Source organism: Melospiza melodia, chromosome 16 (assembly GCF_035770615.1).
Source record: "Melospiza melodia melodia isolate bMelMel2 chromosome 16, bMelMel2.pri, whole genome shotgun sequence".
Classification (NCBI taxonomy): domain Eukaryota; kingdom Metazoa; phylum Chordata; class Aves; order Passeriformes; family Passerellidae; genus Melospiza; species Melospiza melodia.
Genome location: NC_086209.1, coordinates 5,332,982 through 5,351,405, shown reverse-complemented (window position 1 = coordinate 5,351,405; position 18,424 = coordinate 5,332,982). Strand labels below are relative to the sequence as shown.

At 51.9% G+C, this 18,424-nt stretch overlaps 2 protein-coding genes across 7 annotated transcripts in view; one reads left to right on the top strand and one right to left on the bottom strand.

Moving 5' to 3' along the window:
• Positions 1-17,380, bottom strand: part of ZMYM3 (zinc finger MYM-type containing 3) — a 32,003-nt gene extending 14,623 nt beyond the window's left edge. Inside the window, exons 1-10 of one of the 6 annotated variants that reach the window (XM_063170419.1) lie at positions 16,697-16,905; positions 8,512-8,609; positions 6,658-7,548; positions 5,793-5,836; positions 5,320-5,392; positions 4,239-4,530; positions 3,632-3,809; positions 3,056-3,268; positions 2,321-2,471; positions 1,668-1,783 (exon numbers count right to left, since the gene is read on the bottom strand). In XM_063170419.1, coding sequence (XP_063026489.1) covers positions 1,668-1,783; positions 2,321-2,471; positions 3,056-3,268; positions 3,632-3,809; positions 4,239-4,530; positions 5,320-5,392; positions 5,793-5,836; positions 6,658-7,534 — 1,944 coding nt within the window. In that variant the 5' untranslated portion in view covers positions 7,535-7,548; positions 8,512-8,609; positions 16,697-16,905. Of the gene's footprint in view, positions 1-1,667; positions 1,784-2,320; positions 2,472-3,055; positions 3,269-3,631; positions 3,810-4,238; positions 4,531-5,319; positions 5,393-5,792; positions 5,837-6,657; positions 7,549-8,511; positions 8,610-16,696; positions 16,911-17,297 lie in introns of those variants that run through there. The other 5 variants (XR_010029734.1, XM_063170421.1, XM_063170420.1 and 2 more) reach the window with 5 other exon arrangements.
• On the top strand, positions 16,131-18,293 carry LOC134425887 (collagen alpha-1(III) chain-like). The gene is made up of 4 exons (XM_063170905.1): positions 16,131-16,232; positions 16,408-16,692; positions 16,734-17,538; positions 17,773-18,293. The coding sequence occupies exons 1-4, from the start codon at positions 16,131-16,133 to the stop codon at positions 18,291-18,293; spliced, it is 1,713 nt and encodes a 570-aa protein (XP_063026975.1).
• The last annotated feature ends 131 nt before the right edge of the window (positions 18,294-18,424 follow it).

The window sequence follows — 18,424 nt, the reverse complement described above, 5'->3', positions numbered from 1 at the left end:
TCAAGTTAGATGAATTAATGAAGTCCCAGTTGGGAAAAGTTGCAACCATTTCTAAAATGGGTAGAAAGGAGGACCCTGGAAACAACTGAACTGTGCAGTGCCTGTGAAGATCATGGAACAGATCCTTCTAGAAGCTGTGCTGAGGCACATGGAGCACATGAGGTGCCAACAAAGCCAGCACAGGGCACCAAGGGCACTCCTGCCTGACCAACCTAGTTGTCTCCTCAATAGAGGGAGGGGATTCTGTCCCTCTGCTCCACTCTGGTCAGACCCCACCTGCAGTGCTGCCTCCAGCTCTGGGCTCCCCAGCACAAGAAGGACATGGAGCTGCTGGAGCAAGTCCAGAGGAGGGCCATAAAAATGACCAGAGCTTTGGAAGAGTTCTCCTGTCAAGAAAGACTGAGAGTTGGGATTATTCAGCTTGGAGAAGGCTCTGGGGACACCTTATTGTGGTCTTTGAATACTTAAAAGGGGGCTTGTAAGCAAGATGGGGATACACAATTTAGCAGGGCCTGCTGCAGTAGGACAAGGGCTAATAGTTTTAACCTAAAAGAGCATATTGAGATTATCTATTTTTTTATTTTTTTTTTTACAATGTGGGTGGTGAAACACTGGCACAGGTAGGTGCCCTGACCCTGGAAATATTCAAGATCAGATTGGACAGAGCTCTGAGCAACCTGATCTAATTGAAGATGTCCCTGCTTGCTGCAGGGGAGGCTGGCCCAGATGACATCTAAAGGTCCCTTTCAACCCAAACTGTTCTATGATTCTAGTTTTATGAAGTCTACAACACTAAAAGCTCTAGAGCTACACTACTCACACTGTTTGTGACCTTAGTGAAGGATTACAATCAAGGACTTATTAAAAAAACCCAAACAAACAAACAGAAAGAAACAAAAAGAAACGCACCAAAAAACTCCAAACAACCAAATGTCTCTACCCTTCCCACCAAAAAAAAAAAAAAAAAAAAAGCCCCAAACAAATCAAATCTGAAAATGAAATGCTGCAACTGCTGATAGCTAACTCTTACCTCTAGATTTTCTATGTTTTCTCAGTTGCCCAAGACATGTCCTGGCCTGAGTTTCTCAGGTCGTCCTGGCTGTTACTTTTTTCTTTGACAACTGTGCAAAACTAATATTCTTGAAATTGCCTATGAATACCACAGACATCTCACGTTTGCTGAAACTTAATATCAGAAGATTAAAAATCACCAGTCAAGCCTTTAAAGATTATTAAATAAGAGGTATCCAGGCCTGCTACTTGTAAATTTTTAGATAGTACATCCTGAAGACTTATGTTTCTCAGTGACACCTGGCTGAGAGGGCAGCTCTGCTCTTTCCACCCAGCTATGAGGTGTGCACTTGTGCTTTGCTGGCTTACTTGTGCACTTGCTTGTGCTCTCATAAGGCCACTCTATCTCAAACAGCACAGCTCTGCACTGCCCTCCTGCTGGGCATAACCTGATAAATAGGAGTGAATTACAGCCCACTTTATCCCAGTGGAGGGTGGGGGAGATAGGGCCAAGACTGGGATTTGTGCACCAGAAGAGACTTTCTTCTTTCTTAGGAGCCCCCCCCTAAGGAGCTCAAGGAAGGTGGAGCCTCTGCTTTGTGTGAAAGGAGGCATGAGCTCCATGGCCCAGCCCAGCATGAAGGATATTTCAGTACCTGGAATTTGGTCCAGCAGCTGGGGCTGCAGAACTGGTAGACAACCCGGTCTGTCTTGTTGTAATAGCAGGGTTCAGATAAACTCTTTCTGCAGAAGCTGCAGGGTCTAGGGGGACCTGATGAAACAGATAGGAATTGGTGAGGGCAGCAGCACAGGATGTGGGACTGGATTCTGAGGAGGGCATGCAAGCTACTCACTCATCCTCAGTCTGTCAAGCTATTACCAAAAAGCAAGGGACAAGAACAGCAGGAAACTAAGAGCATCAGATTCTGCTAGGACAGGAATGTTAAACAGATGGAGAGCAGAGTGGTTCACAGAAGTGACCCTGGCTCTGTAGGAATTTGGACGAAACAGGCTGCAACACTTGTCCTACTCCTGAACACCCCAGTACACCATGTAAAGGGCAGGGCAATGCCAGCACAATCCAGCACTACACCTGCTCCCTGCATTCATTCTCAAGAACAGCAATGTACACTACCCTCTATTAAGATGTCTACATGCTGCAAGGTTGCTCCCTCTGCGCTTCCACTTGTTTCACTGGACTCTCCCCCCAGGCTCTTACATCTTTTCAGTCCCATCCACAAACAACAAACAATACCAAGGAAGGAGTTAAGTGGAGAGGTGATGATTCCCTCTACACAGGCGCTCTTACCAACTAAGCCTGACTGCTTCACTTTGTGGGAGGTAGTGCAGCAAATGGAGCAGAACAGGCCCATCTTGCCACTGCGATCCACGTTGGGCAGCATGTCAAAGTTCTTGCACAGCGTCTTGCACCACATGCAGGGGTACACCCGAGTGTTCTTCTGCAAACACAGAGAGAACAGAGCTTCCAAGAGACCATCACAGCTGGCAAGGTCCAGCTACCACATCCCACCCCACTGCTGTATCCACTCTAGAACTGCTCTCCTGCAGTGACCACCTGAGGCTTACAGACCACAGATTCAAGTGGCAGTAGCAAAAAAAGTTGCCTTTGGCACTTCAACTTCTCATTTCAAGGGCAACCTGGCAGGAATACAGATTTTGGCCATCCTTTCTAAGACAGTTAAGGGAAGACTGCTCAGGTGACAGAGGAACATACCCAGCCCAGCTTTAGAGAGACATCCAGAAGCCAGTCCATGCTAACTGCATATACCAGTGTCACTTTACCACCAGTTCACTGACTTTCTGACCCATGTTTGGGTCGATAGTGGGCCCCATGCTGATAAAATAAATTCTGTTTGCCTGCTTCAGAGTTTCTCCACAGCAATCTTTTAACTGCTTTGTCAGCAATCAAAGACCAAGGGGATTCCAGTCATCTGCAATTTAATAAAATGCCCCGTGCCACACCAAGCAAAGTTGCTGTGTGCCCACAGAGAACCTCCCACCCCAGGCAGCTGCCCACACCCACCTTCTTGTAACTGTTGAGACATGCAGAGTTGCAAAAGCGTTTTTGCTGGCCTTCATGGAAGAGGTACTCCAGGGGCAAGCCCTTGTTGTAGATATAAAGTCCACAGTAGTCACAGCAGTTCGTTTTCAGCCCCTTGGTGGCCCGGAACTTGGTGAAGCAGGCGTCGCTGCAGATGCGGTGAACGACGTTCCCATTGCTGACCTCGTGCTGGATCTGCAGAGACATCACTGCTGTCACTCCCAAACCACCACAGGCCTCCTTCCAGGGCAGCTGTACCACTACAAGCACAGCCCTTGGGATAACAGGCACTAAAACTCTGGGAATTGCCATACTGGAAGCTGGTGTGGACTCAGGGTGGCCTCCCTTGCCAAAAGTCAGAGGAAAAGGGAGAGCAGAGTGGCAGGAAGCAGTGAGCCTCAGGCAAGGAAAAGCTTGAGAGTGAGCCTAAGCCAGCTCAGTGGCTGAGGCCTCACACCACAGGAAAACCTGGCAAATGCCCTGGTCTTGATGAAGACTAAGTGCTGTGAGTCCTAAGCACTTTCTCCAGGACTTGGGAAGGACAAGGGATTTGTTTACCTCGCCAGGTTTGTGGCAAACACTGCAGCGGCCGGTGTCCGAGGCATCTGCAGACTGAGGTGCTGGTCTGTGCTGCTGGGCCTCGTAGAGGGAAAGGCAGACAGAGGTGCAGAACTCATGGAAAGAGCCACCTGAACCAATCTGGGCAACCACAGAGTCCTTGGTGTTCCAGATCTCCCTGGGGATCAGGAGGGATGCGTTAGTGCAGGGACATGTGTGTCCTGCCACAAAGGGATAGGATGGCTCACTGCAATGTACAGGACTTTCTGGTGTCCCAAAAAGTTGGCAAGAACTGTCTCACAGCAGCTTCTGTCCTGGCCCAGGGAAGAGGTGTTTGAAGACAGAGCATGCAGGAGGTTGTTTTGAGGGGAGACTGGAATATGGGGCTCTAAGTCTGGGGACAGGCAGGGAAAGCAAGAATGTGAAAGGGGTGTAGGGAGCATGGGACAGGCAGCGTGTGAAAGAATACACAGGGCAGCAGCTGGCAGTGGGCAGGAGTGATGTGGCTGAATGAGGGCCATAGGAAGGGGACTGGCAGGAGAGCAGTGGAGCATTTGAGTGGGGTCACAAGCACAGGAGCACTGAGGATGGGGGAACGAACACACACTTTTTGCAGAAGGTGCATATCTTCTTGCCAGGCGGCTTTTTTGAGAAGGTGGTGAGACAGGAGCTGGAGCAGAAGAGCTGAGGAAGGCCTTTTCTCTGGTAGGCAGTCTGGCCCTTCTGCAGCGGGGTCCGGCAGTTGGCACACGTCATCTTGGTGAAGGAGGAGCGGGCGGCGCGCTGCGCCATCTGAGCGCGCAGCGACATCCGCGTGGAGCGCCGCGTCCGGAACGGGACAAAATCCTCATCGTTGGGATCATCCACCATCGCATCAGAGTCCTCATCAGACACTGGAACTGCAGAGCAGCACAGGGAGATCAGAAACCCCTCGTTAGGAAGTGAGAAACTCAGCCGTGAGACACATGCTGGGATTTTCTGAGTCACCTTTCTAGAGTCCCTCTATGTACTTTGTTCCTGTCTGGGTGGAATGATAAAGGGATCCTTAAAAGAAATTCTGTTGTAACTGGAGATGAATCAAGAGGTGTTTAAACAAACCAGGCTTAAATACAATTCCTGTCTAGGAAGTCATGATACACCAAGGTTGAGCAGAAGCCTGAAGTGTGAACATCTACCCTGTAAGAACTGTTAGACTGGAAAGGGAATGTGTTAATCACCAGATTCTAGCATAGGCAGGCAATAAAGGAGCAACACACAAATACTAGGGAATGGCAGGGTGACATTCAGTATCTGAAAGAACAGACACTTCACTCCAGGAAAATCTCCAAAATACAACCTTTCTTCAGACAGCCTGCTCTCATAGAGAGAATGGAAGAAAGTTCCTGGGTGAGGAGATGGAAAATGGATTTCCTGGGAACACCCCCCCAATCTCATCCTGTAACTTAGTGCTTGGTGCCCACACACCACTGTAAAAATACTACAACACTCCCTGTTTTGACCTAAGTGCCCTGAGAAAGCAAGGCAAGTACCCCAGGATGGAGACTTGTGGACCTGTCCTGTGTAGAAGGGAAGCCTGCACGGAAGTTCCAGAGTTCCCACTGTACTCACACCATGAACTACCTGCCCACAATGGATCTGGACCATCCTCTCTGGCTGGAAACAGGGATTGACCAACCCCAGTTACTCACTGCTCTCTGAGGAGTTCACAGTCTCAGGCCTGACAGTTTCTGATCTTCTGGGTCGTTCACTTCTTTTCTGCTCCTAGAAGACATTCAGAAAGTAGTTAGGCTAACTAGCAGCTAGGGCAACCATGGATAAATATCCCAGATTATGGTGAAGTTCCAACTTCTGGGATTTGGTTGCCCAATACCTAGGCTGAAAATGGATAAAACTCCATGGATACCTGATCAGAGCTGGCAAGACAGAGGAGAGAGGGGAGTAGGCTTATGAGAATGACATTTCAGCTGAGGGCAGCAGGGACACACTGAAGCCACATTACAGCATAGTGGCAGTGCACAGGGATCGTTCTGTCACAGGAGTCATGCAAACTCCTTTCCAGAGGGCTGATGAGACAGCCAGTGTCCCTCACAGAGTCATTCTGACAACAGCCAGCCCCACTCTGTGCTCCTGCACCATACATACTTGACTGCATGCTCCTCACCTTCTCAGCTGGCAGCTCGCTTCCCTTCCTAGACAGTCTTTCTCCTGGAACAGAAGCACAGAACAAGCTTGCATCTAACATCTTGCTTTATTCTAACAGAAGAGCACAGGTGTTCTCCAAATGCAGCCACCCTTTGGGTCAGTCAGGACATGAAGCCCCAGCCTGTCCTGGCTACCAAGTACAGTTCTGGTGGTGGAAGGTTCCTAAACCCACCAGCTGTAGTTGCAGATCCAAACACAGACAGGGAGAAGCCCTGCAAGGGGGAGACCTCCCTGCATGGGGGAGGCAGGCTGGGTGGGCTGCTTCTGACAAGACTGAGCATCTCCTGGGGATGGCCAGCCTGGGCAGAGGAACTTTGCCTATTGGAAACAGTGGGTGCTGACCCTAAGTTCCAGCAAAGACTCCAGCAATGGAGAGCGTGAGCTCTCTGAGCTGCAAACTCAAAGAGCACAAAGCTCCCTTGGTGACATTCAGTACAGTGCTACTTGCACACTGTGCCATCTTAGACCATCACTGTCTCATTCTTGACTACTGTCTACAATTGTTAACAGTTATTGGAAGAGTTGAGATGTTTCAAATAAAAAAAGCTGTGGCTGATGTGCAGTCATAGCTTTACTGGGGAAGCTCCTTGCTTCCACAAGCACCAAAAATCAATTAAAGCCATGAAAGCCAGAGCAGGAGCTTGTGCACACCAGAACATTATTCCCTTTACACAAGAGGCTTTGCCCAAATCTAGACATCAGAAGGGTTGGCTATTTCCATAGCAGGGGATGAGCTGGAGTGCAGAGCAGACTCCAGCCTCAGCAATGTTTAGCTGGATGACTTGAGCAAGAGGAAGCCAGGTTCTGCTGAGCCAACAACTTACCTGCTGGTGGTAAGGCTTCCTGTGCTTTGAGTGCACTGTTTCCTTTAAGTGAGTTCTTCCCATTACCATCCCCTTCCTCTGCCCGCTTTTTCTCCACAGGCTCAGGGGGCAAAGCTGCAGTTCTGCTGTCTGGGCTCAGCTGCACCTCTGCTTCCCCTGCCAGCCCTTCCCTCTGCAAAGGTGAGCTTTTCCTTGGTGCCTTCAACTTCATCTTCTTTGTTTGTTTCAGACTGATTTGGGGTGGGGGCACTGTGGGACTTGAGGACTGTGCTGTGGTTTCTTCCTTGGCTGGGGCACTGCTGAGGTCCCTGGAGTCAGGGACAGGTTGTTGGGGTGATTTAGGGGCATTGTCACCAGACAGTGCAGGAATAGCAGCAGCACCATCTTCCTTTACATCCCCAGAACAATTTTTTGGTGCATCCTCCCCTTCTTTCCCTGTTTCTGGACCAACAGCTTCTCTAGACAGGGCAGAGGACTCTGCTGGTCCACCCTCCACGTCCTGGGAAGGTTGTTCCTTACACAGCCCATCCAGACCCTCTGGTTTATCCACGAAGTCAGAGGTTTTACCCAAATCATCCCTGACACCAGGTTTCTCCAGCACATCCAAGACACCAGGTTTATCTAGAACACAGTCATTTGATTTATTTAGTTCAGGCACGTTGTCTGCTTTCACTACAAGGTCCAAGTCCTCATCTGCAGTCATCTGCTTGGATTGATCCCAGCCAGGGGGCTGAAGAACTGAAACTTCCTGGGTAGAAGCTGTCTGGGAGCCCAGGAGATCTTCACCAAACTCCATGTCAGCAGGGAGATCACCAATGAGGGGTTTGTCAGGCAGGGACAGGGGGTCCAGAGATCCTGAAAATTCACTGGAATCCATTTAGAAGATGGCAACTGGAAATGAGAGAGAGACTTGCAAGTTAATGAAAAGCAGTCTAACACAGAACATGTACTGTGCACTCTACTGAACACTGCTGGAGTAAACCAAGGCCCAGGAATGCTGCCAGGCCATAACCAGGACACCAGACACCAGCAGGTGAATCACCTCTGCTTGTGAGGGTACAAAAGTCAGCAGCAGGATGCAGTAGTTTGGTATTACAGACCTTTGAGAACTCTACAGCTCTCACACATGTCACCACAGCACAGCAAAGAAACTTGCTTATGCTAAATGACACACTGGGGTATCAGAGCACCAATTCAGGAGGCTCCACACCAATGTTCTGTGGTAATATCCCCAGCCCTGCCTTCTTCTCCATCCAAATAATCTGGTCTGTCCTCTCTCCTGATCTGTTCTTATGGAGCTAACACATTTTTAATTTTTAAAATACCTTTTTTCTCTTAAACATAGAGGTAGAAATAACTCCTTTCAAGCCCTGAAGTGTGAGTCTTAACAAGACACAGGATGACAACACACATTAATCTTGTCAGAGGACAGATATGAACAATATTACACTATAACTACAGCTGCTGCATAGCCCCAGAATTACATAGGCTAATATTCAGACATGGAACAGCTGGAAAAGCTTAAGTTAGAACTAGGAGGAGTTCTGGAGGGTGACAAGAAGAAAGGTAGTAAAGCTCTGATGTTAAAAGCAGTCATAAGAAGAACAAGTAGCAAGATAGACACAAGCAGGCAATGCAGAGTTAGGAAAAAAGATCAGTGTGACTTTGCAGGGCACCAACAGTGACTTGAACAGGAAGGTGTGATGCAGACTGCCAACCTCAGAGGGCAAGTTACAGCCCAACTCCTCATGGCTGACATCATCATAAGACAGAAGGGTCAAGACTTAGAGATGAGGCAAGTAATATGGTCTAAAACTGAATTAACCCCCCACAAGGAGATAATGGTTGACAAACCTGAAGAGGGAAAGAGAGAAAGAGCTGGAGTCTGCAAGTGGGAAGGCAGTGCAAGACTTGAAATAACATCATGTCCCCAAACAGGCTCTCAGTAGGCACTACAAAAAAGGCACTAGAATCAAATGACGTGGCAACAACCTAGCCCTTCCTATCAGAGTAATTCCAGTTCTAAATTTAGCACTGTTTTAAGCCCTGAATGAAAAAACACAGTACTTTTGTTTATTTGGGCTTACGCATCTCTATCAATGAAGGAGGAAGCCTGATTTAATTTCACTGATGATGGCTGTTTAACTCTTTTTTCATATCCTTCCCTCTGAATGGACAAGCAAAATTTCACTCACAAATGGTTTGCTCAGAATTAAACAGAACATACTTGGACAGAGAAGGTATCCAGCTTCTGAAACTTAGACAAGCAGGAATTTAAGGAAATCATACCAAACAACTGGATTTCAAAGCCACCACCTCTTTATTTTATCTAAATACACAGTAATGCTTTCTGTTTCCTGGTGGTAGATAAAGCACTGTTCCTACAATTCCAATCAGAAACTAAAGCAACTGTAATCTTTAGAAATGCACAGCAAGTTTCACCCCCAAAGATTTTGGTGTTTCTGTTCACTTTTAGTTACGAGACAGAACTTTTAGAATAAGCCAATTCCAGAGCAATGCAGGATCTAATACATGTTTTAGGTTGGCTGACAGAAATAAGAAAAAAGTGAAATAGAAACAAAGATATCTGAAAGAAAGGTCCTAAGGGTTTGAAGATGAGAATCCTTCCAAGATGATAAACAAGATGCTGTTCAGAATATGAGCAATGTCTCCTGCTCAAAGATATCCCCCACCCAGTTTCACAGACAGACAGCAGAACCAACAGTTATCAGTAAAAAACCTCAAGGCATCCTGATGAAGAAGGTAAATTTATTTATAGGTATACTTAACAGAGCTAACATACCCCTCAGAATGACCTCAGCCACTTTGCACAAGTTTGCAATGAACCACTAAGGTCCTAAAGTAACTCCCACTTTCAGCTGCCTAGTCTTTGCTTGGTAGAAACAGACCCTGGAAACATTTGGAGCATAAGAAATCCATCTGGGCATTCCCTCCCAGAGCATAATGCAAGCAACAATCTACAAACTTGTCCTGTAACTCATGTTACAAGTGGACCAAAGGCATCTGGGTTAACAGTGTACACCTTAACCCTGCTTTCAAACTTTGGGTGATACAATGCAAGACAAAACTCTGCTTAATGGCAACGTGCTAGACCAACAGAAAAGTCTGAAAGAGAAGAAGCATTCTGCAGATTAAGGCAACTCCAAAGTATCAGGATGTGGCTGGAACAGACCTCTCTGCAGAGGCAAGGCTGCAGTAAGAGCACTGACTCACTCACATGCTCTGTTTGGAAGCACAGCCCTCAGTGCTCCAGGCCCTGTCCCCTCTCATCAGCTCTGTCTGAATCCTCCCAGCAGAACAACTCACACATTCTGGAGAGGGAACCAAAATCTCTTAGGATGTGCAAAGCTAAGGACTGCTGCAGTCAGGCCAATGAAAGGGCCATGTGCTTGAATATCCTGTTCCTATTCACACCAGGAATGTGAATACCTGGGGAGAGAGTGTAAGAAACACAACTAACAGGATGTTCCTCTTCAGCACATCCCCCAGTCAAGGACTCAGCTGCTGAAGAATCTCACTTGGCTTGAGCTGCGCTGACAATGTCCCTGTTAAGAGTCTGTACTGGGCAAATCCTCTGTGAATCTGCCTAATCCCCCTTTGAACCAATTTACACTTTGGACTTCCTAAAATTCCAGTGGGTTTTAAGTACTGCAGTTTAACATTCAGGTCTTAGAAGTATTTTCCTTTTGTTTATTTTCAACCTGGTGCAGCAGAGCTCTGAGGTGATACAGGGCAGATGAATTCCAACTCTTGATATATTTAAAAGAATCTGGAAAAGCTGATGGAGTTAAGAGTTGAGGCTGGACCCAAGGTGATGCTGACAAACAGTGTGAGTGGGAAAGCACAGAATGTCCCTGACAATGAATTCTTTATAGTGGCTTTCAACTACCAGCTGATAAGAATGAGGAAGGAGGCTCTCAAAATAGGAAAGAATGGTATTTTCCAGTTCTGTGGGTTGCTCTGAAATCAAACTCAACCTGAAGAAATTAGAGCTGCTCTGCTGCAGCAAGGTAAGAAGCTCTACTTCTGCCTGCCCCAGGCAGACAGATTTGTCTGGGCCTTCTGTTGAGCTTCACAGTGAGTTAAGCTGCAAACAGAGCGTGCTCTTTATCTCTGGGAAAGTCTTTTCTCACTTTCCACAACAGAAACAGAATAGCTTATTGTTTCTGGCAGGTGCTGAAATGATCCACCACAAGTCATCACCTCTCTTATTCCAGGACCAGCTAATGCACAGCTCAGTCACTGGGGTTTGGTCACTGGTTTGCTCAAAATCTTATTCTTTTCCAGCCACATAACGGGCAGCAAGGAGAGTACAGTGCAACAAACCAAGAGGAGGCAGTGTGCTGAAATCCTGCACCTAGCAGCACATAGAACTGCTCAATTTGGGAACTCCTCACCTAGGAGTAAGTATTACTCCCTGGAGTATTCAGTAAGAGATATATTCTTGGGAAGTTGAAGGAGCAAAGTCCCCTGCACAGCAGCCTGCAGCAGAATGCTTCTCAGGCAGCAAGGAGCATTTCCAAAGGAGTGATGGGACAGCTGGGGGTCCTCCCCAGGAGTGCAGGACTGGCACAGAACACGACACTGATGGCCAAACCCAGTACCTGTGACCACCAGACCTGCCAAAGAGGGGCACTTGGGATCTCCTCTCAGGTCTGGAAGCTCAAAGTGCAACATCTCTGCCAGGGCACTTAAGTATATCCCAGTGACTACCTGGGACTTTATTCAGCTTATTAAAGATATCAGTGGTGCTATAATTCAGGTAACCATTAGCAAGGGAATATGTGGCCTACCTACAGAAATGAGGATCTACCATCAAACATTTAATTAAAAACAGACAGCAAAAAAAAAAAATGCTGTTGTTACTCCCTCCTGATGAAGAGAACATCTCAGAAGTCTTTACAGCCCACAAAAAATCCCATAGCCATACAGTTACTGCTGTCCTCTAGCAAAGGAACAGGAGCTGCCTGGGTATCTGTCCTGGACTTTTGTTCATGGATGTGTATTCAGATTTTCAATACTTTTGAAGGCTGAAGGATTATCTTTTTCACTATTAGAGATAATTTGAAATATGAAAATAATTAACTACTAACTACAAAAGACACTTAAATGAACATTTCAGTCACTTCCCATCTACAAGGTCTGTAAGACCTAAGCAGATCTCTGGAAGAAGCTTCTATTTTTTTGTGCCAAATTTTTGAACCAACAGTAACACTCCACCTAGTATTTCTCAACAAAAATAGTGTCAATACACAGTTCAATGAATAAAACATTAAGAAAGTAATATCATGTCCTACCAGCATGGTTTTAGTCAACATATCTTCATCAACAATATTATACTTTGAGTGGTGAGTACAGCAGAAGCCAACTTCACTGCTGTGACTTATCTGAGTTTATCTGGACAGCTGACAGCATTCTAAATTCAAGCACTGCAAACCTTTATTACATATTGGCTAACTCACTTCAACCCAAATGAATTTAGAAAGAATCACCAGTTAATTAAGCACACTACTGTGGACCATGTTCCAGTCCAGTCAAAATTCTCCAGAAAGGAGAAGAAAGTTTTTGGTTATTTACTTGTGTTTGTGGAGAGGCAGCTCTCTGAGCTGCAAACTAAAATGCACAAAGCCCCCTTGGTGACATTCAGTACAGTGCTACTTGCACACTGTGCCCTCTTAGACCATCACTGTCTCATTCTTGGCTACTGTTTACAATTGTTAATAGACATTGGAAGAGTTGAGATATTTCAAATTTAAAAAAAATCTGACACAGTAACACAAGAATCCCACTGCTTTATTAATCAGCCATGGTTTAAAGAACACCCTTCAGTGCTAAACCTATTTTGTTCCCTGAAAAGAAACAGGGAGATGTGATCCATCTCAAGTCCCAAAGTAAGAAGATCTACAGCAGACAACTCCTTGGAGATACAGAGAGATGCACTCAAGGATGCAAAACGCTGGAAATCAAAGCCCATAAACACATGATTAAACAACTGACCATGGGATCTGTAAACCCTCTGGGACTTGGAGGTTTTACATGCAGTGACTCACTTCAAGTCAGCCACAGCTCCTGCAGATGCCACTGGTCAAGTCCCTGTGCTTTGCAGGCAGGGTTTGGCAAACACTGTCCCACCTCCAAATGTGTGATTGGCTCCCAACCAGTGCAAAGTGCAGCAGCTTTCACCACATCCCCTCCAGGCCAGTCTCCAGTGCGACTGGGACTCTCCACACAACAGTAACTGGCACACAGGGGAAAAAGGGCCTTCCCAGAATTTCACCAGCAGCACTGAGACTCCAGCAATTGTTTTTTTATACTCCCAAAGTCAGGAAAGCAGATCACCACTAGATTTTCCTACAGCAGGAGCCCCAGCTCAGGGCTGCAGGCCTCAAATGAAGTATCACAGCCACCCTGGACCCAGAAAATCCTCCAGCACTGAGCAGCTGGTGCTGCAACACACAGCCATGAGTCTCCTGTAAATTCCTCAATGCCAGGAATGACCAAACTGGATTTTCAGTTTGCATTCCAGAAACTTCACTTCAGTTTCAACAAAGTGCAAGAAGGACAAATTTCAGAAATCTCACAGAATTGCCTGGAATTAGATTTACCAGGACACTCCCTGCAACATTTTAAATATAACTGACAACATTCCTCAGTCTCAGCATTATCTAATGCTAACCATAGCAGTAAATGCTAGGACAGGCAACAGGAGCATCCTCATCCATCCAGAATGCCATCCTGGCAGCAGTTTGAAATGCCTTGGATCCCCTCACACCTCCTAAGACCAGGATCTCCCAAAGCACTGAGTGTCAAGGCTTTGCAACAGAGAAAAGAGTAACAAGTCCAAGTACACTCTTAGCAGCAATGCTATCTGGAGAGCAACTCAGCTTCAAGAACCAACTCCACTCAGCCATCAAGTCCAAGAGAAAATTCTCCTGGTGTTTGTACAGCCAAAATAGTGTTAAATGCAGGGGAAAGGGGTGAGTGGGTAAAAAAGCTTTGGAAGTACTATCAGAAGCACAATAAAAAAGGCTTGGAGGTACAGCATGCTTGAGCAGTGTGTCCAAAATGCCTTAATGGTATCAAGACAATTATTAAAAAAAAAAATAGGAGACCTGGAAATGGTAAAAACTAGATGGTCATCAGGTCTGTGTACCTGTTGCCCAAATGCTGCAGGAAGGCATCAGAGCAACTGACAAAGTGTTCTGGCACATCCCACAAGCAGCTGGAGAGGACAGCTGCAGGGGCAGCAGGTGACTCTCCAGAGGAGTGCTGCAGCCTGGGACAGGCCACACACTGCCTGGAGGCCCTCAAAACACAACTGGACAAAGCCCTGAACAACAAGGCCTCAAGTCAGCTTTGTTCTGAGCAGATCAGAAGGACCAGACACTTCTAGAGATCCCTTACAACCCAAGTCTGTCTGTAGTGCTCTGAAAAAACCTTACTGCCCAGGGAAAAGAGAGAAAACAAAAGGGCAGAGTTTCTGAGACGATGTATCTTTGAAAGCAAAACATGAAATTTTCCTTAAGAGCCCTGCATAGCCAAAACACAGTGAGAGCTGTCTCCTCTGCCTCACTGACAGTCCCAGATCCCTCTGCAAGGTGCTGGAAAGGGATCTCAGTGCTGGGAGGCCTCAGCTCCCACGCAGCTCTTCAGAGTGGCCCTGGTAAGGCTGTGCTGAGCAGAGCAATATCTCAGCCCATCTAGAGACCAACACTCACCCCTTGGGCTGCCCAGGGCTGGGCCAGCAGAGCAGGCTCACAGCAAGGGGAGAGGAGACAGCACCAGAGCCCATGGCCAGCAGGGCTGGTGAGGATGCTCTCGGACACTGCCATTCCCTGACCTGTACCATCAGCAGAGAGGGAAGTTAATAAAACACTGCTGAGACTAAAATTCAGTCAAACCCTTCGCACTGCCTTTGCTAAAGTAACAAATGCATTGTCACAGCTGTAGCCTATTCTATGGCTTTGACCACAACCCTTCTGCAGCAAGGCTTCTGCCAGCACATCTGTGTCCATCACAGTTGTGCCTCCCAGCATCACTGATCACAGACATCCACAGAGATACCATACAAGGGGCTTTGCTCCCAAAGTGAGGCCATGGGCTCAGCCTGGGCCCTTCCTCTGGCTGCCAGAGATGTGGGAAAATCTGGTGTTACTCACTGTCATCCTCCAAAGCAAGGGCACTCACAGGGAGAGGGATGTGAGCAGGTGCAGAGAGAAAAAGAGGTTGTGCAAATATGCACTATGGAGCTGTGAGGCTCAGGTTAGTCATTACAGCTCTGTAGGCTGTGGATATTCCTTTCATAAGGTTGAGCTCACAATAACAACAGGGCTATGCTCTTATCACCAGCTTTGATCCCAGGCTAGGCAGGGTTAGGTGAGAAAATGCAGATTAAAAGTTTTCTTGGGGATTGCAGCTGCAATGAAAAGGACAGAAGCTACAGCCTAGAACAAAAGCCATACCTGGAAGCACAGCAGGAGCAGAGGAGAGCACAAATGAAGCAGCTCTCATGCTCATCAAAAGAGACTCCAGGAACCATCCCTCAGCACTCAGTTGAAAATCCTACCCCCCACCATCACCTGACACGTCCAGCACTGCCTCTGCCCACACAGCGTTTCTGATGCCAGGGCCTTTTCCCATGCTGGGCACACAGCACAGCCAGCTCCCTGCCTTGCCAGGCCTGCCTCCACCTCTGCCAACCACACAGGAGGTGCTTGATGCTCCCCAGGGCACCTGGCTGCCTACATGGGGAGGCTACAGCAGAGCCCAGGGCAGCTCCAGCCCCTGGGGCCAGATCCTCGAGAGCAGCACTGGGTGCCCAGGGACACACAGCCCCTCCAGGCCTTGAGGAGGCTGCAGACTCCCCCACACACAGGGAAGGCTGTCAGAGAGGTTATCCAGTCCACAGAGCAGCAGCTGTGAACCCCACAGACTTTGCTCCTGCGTGTGGTGACAGCACCATAAAGGCAGAGCCCCTGGGGACACGGGGAGAGCCGAGCGCCAGGGCAGAGCTGTGGGGCAGAGCTGCCAGGGCTGTTTGCTGTCCCTGCTCAGCACAGCCCCTCAGCAAGGACAGGCCCCGCTGGGCTGAGCGCTCAGGGCCTGCGGGAGCCATGAACCCTGGGCCCAGGCTGGGGGGCACAGCCAGCCCTGTCCCCCATGAGAGCTGCCCCCCACACCTCCCCATGCCAGCCCACACCGGGGATGGGCCAGGCTGGGGCTCCCCATCCACCGCAGGGGGACCCAGACACCGCCTCCCACAACAGGGCAGGGATCTCGCTGGGGTCTCCATGGAAGCGGGCTGGGAATGATGGCTCAGGCTGGGGGGTTCCCCAGCCACAGCGAGGGCACCCAGGGCCCAGACCCCTCCTCAAAAGGCAAAAGGGTCGCACGACCCCCCCACTGCAGGGGGCACGGGGTGAACTCTGCACCAGGTCGGGGATGGGGCTCACATGGGGGCTCCCCATCCATTCCGGGGGACTCCAGAGACCACCCCTCTCCAGAGCGAGGGCCCACGGGGGTCTCCATGGAACCGAGGTGGGGATGGGGGCCAGGCAAGTGCATTCCCCAGCAATACCGGGAGGGGTGCAGAGACCACCGCCTCCCCCGCACTGCAGAGCAATTCGCATTGGACTGGAGCTGCAATGGGTGGGGGTCAGGCTGGGGCTCCCCATCCATCCCGAGGGAGCCCACAGCCCAGATCCCCCATAAGGGGCGAGGGTCGCACAGCGCCCCCCCCTCCGGGACCCGCCGCAGGGCGCCCCCAAGCGGCCGCCCCGGGGAGGGGGCGAGCGGCACCGGCCACGCCCCCTCGAGGGGCACCGGCCACGCCCCCTCCCGCAAGGCGCGCGCACCCCCCCCCCCCTCCCCGGGGGGCTCACCCACCCCCCCACCCTGGTACCCGCGCCGCACGCGCCCGCCCCGCCCCCTCTTCGCGGGGCCCCAAGACCGGCCCGTGGCCCCATCCGCACCTCCCGGGACACCGCCGGGGCACACCCGCGGCCGCCACCGCTCGTACCTGGCTCTCCCGGTGCTGCGCCGTCCGCTCTACCCAGAACCCGGATTCGGGTCGCGGCCCCTTTAAATGGAGGCGCCGCTCGGAGCCCTCAACGCGCTGCCAGCCGACGGGGGGGCGGCGGCGGCGCCCTATTGGCTGTGCGGAGCGAGGGACGCGCTCTCATAGGCCGCGGTGGGGCCTAGGCTCGCGAGACTCGCTCACGAGCGGCTGCCGCGGAAACGCGGAGCGGAGCCCCGAGCTCGGGATCGGCTCGACAGCCCGGATCGCCACGGGCGGCTGGAAAACCTGGGGCGGATCCACCTGGCGGAGCGGGTCCCGGCGGGCGGGCGGCACGGAGCCGGGCGCGGGCGACGGCCGCGGATTGGCGGGGCACGGCGGGGTGCGGGGGGGGAGCACGATGGGAGGGGCGGGCCAGAACGGGGCGCCCCGGTTCCCGCCGGTGCCCACGCGGCCGCCCGCAAAGCGCGGAGCGGATCGCACGGAATGGGCTCGCCACCCCGCTCCCCGCCCCCCCCTTAACCCTCTCGCTGCCGCCTCTCCCGGCCCCAGCCCCGCTGTCGTCCCGGGGGGTCCGGTCCGGCCGCACCGCCACGGCCTCTACCTGCACGCGGAGGGACCCACCCGGCCGAGCCCGGGCGCCGCCACCGCCTCCCCGAAGCTGGAGCGTCTCCCCGGGGCGGTGAGTGACAGCGCGGCCGGGCGGGGCTTCCGCGGGGGCCCGGGACGCGGCACCGCCCCCGGGAGGGACCGCCCGGGCCGGCGCCCCCATTCCCGGCACCGCCTCCCCCGGCATCCCCCTCCCGTGCCCGTGCTGCGCTCCCGCACCGCCCGCAGAGCCCGGCGTGCCTTTCCCCAGCCATGACAGCGCCCACCTGGCCTCGCCGCCCGCGGCTCCCCCTTCCCGCCTGCCTCCATCCGTGCCCCCCGCGCTGCTCCGCCCCACCGGGCTTGTCCCACCCTCCCCCGGGGTCCACCGCCGGCGGGACCGGAGCCCCCTCCGGCTCAGCGGGGCAGGATCCAGCTCTCGGCCGCCCCGCTCCACCGGGGGGCTCTCCCATCGCTCCCGCCCCCGGGAGCCTGCGGTTTCCCGGCCTGCGGGCACACGGGGGAGCCGGGGGCACACCGGGAGCGGGCGGCGGAGCTGCGGGAAAGCCGCGGGGGCTCCGCAAGGGCTGTGAGCCGCCCGGGGTCCCGTGCCCGGGAGCGGTCTGGCCGCGGGCGCGCGGCACCTGCGCCGGTGAGGCGGCGGGAGCGGCGGGGTTTAGGGCAAGGCGGTGAAGTGAAACCCGCCCGAGGCACGACACGACCGCGCTCCCAGAGCGCCCGGTGCGCTCCCAGGGGCAGGAGCCGCCTTCCTCCGCACAGCGACGGGAACGGGCTCCGGGCGACGAGGGGGAGCCCGCGGCTGGAGGCGGCAAGGAGCGGGCACGGGGATGGAGAACACCTAGAGGAGACCGGATCGGCACAGGCCGGCCCCCCGGCGCTGCCGGGCTCCGGTGCACTGGCCGGGGTGGGGAAGCCAAGGCCGGACCCGCCCCGGAGCCGTCGGGGGGCGCGGCGGGGCGGCACGCGCTCGGCGCCGCCGCTGGCCCTTTAAAAGCGCGCGGCCCCCGCGCGCCCGCACCGCGCCTGCGCGCCGCGCGCGGGGCGGCTCGCGGCGCTCCCTTTGTCCCCCGCTCGCCTCTCACCCAAGCTTGATGCCCGCCGCCGTGATTGGCAGCGCGCGCT

Coding starts and splice junctions, on each gene's coding strand:
- LOC134425887 (XM_063170905.1), top strand. CDS start 16,131: ATGGGGGCTCCCCATCCATTCCGGGGGACTCCAGAGACCACCCCTCTC. Junction 16,693..16,733: donor ACCCGCGGCCGCCACCGCTC/GTACCTGGCTCT, acceptor CGCTCTACCCAG/AACCCGGATTCGGGTCGCGG. Junction 17,539..17,772: donor CACCGCCCGCAGAGCCCGGC/GTGCCTTTCCCC, acceptor CGCCCCCGGGAG/CCTGCGGTTTCCCGGCCTGC.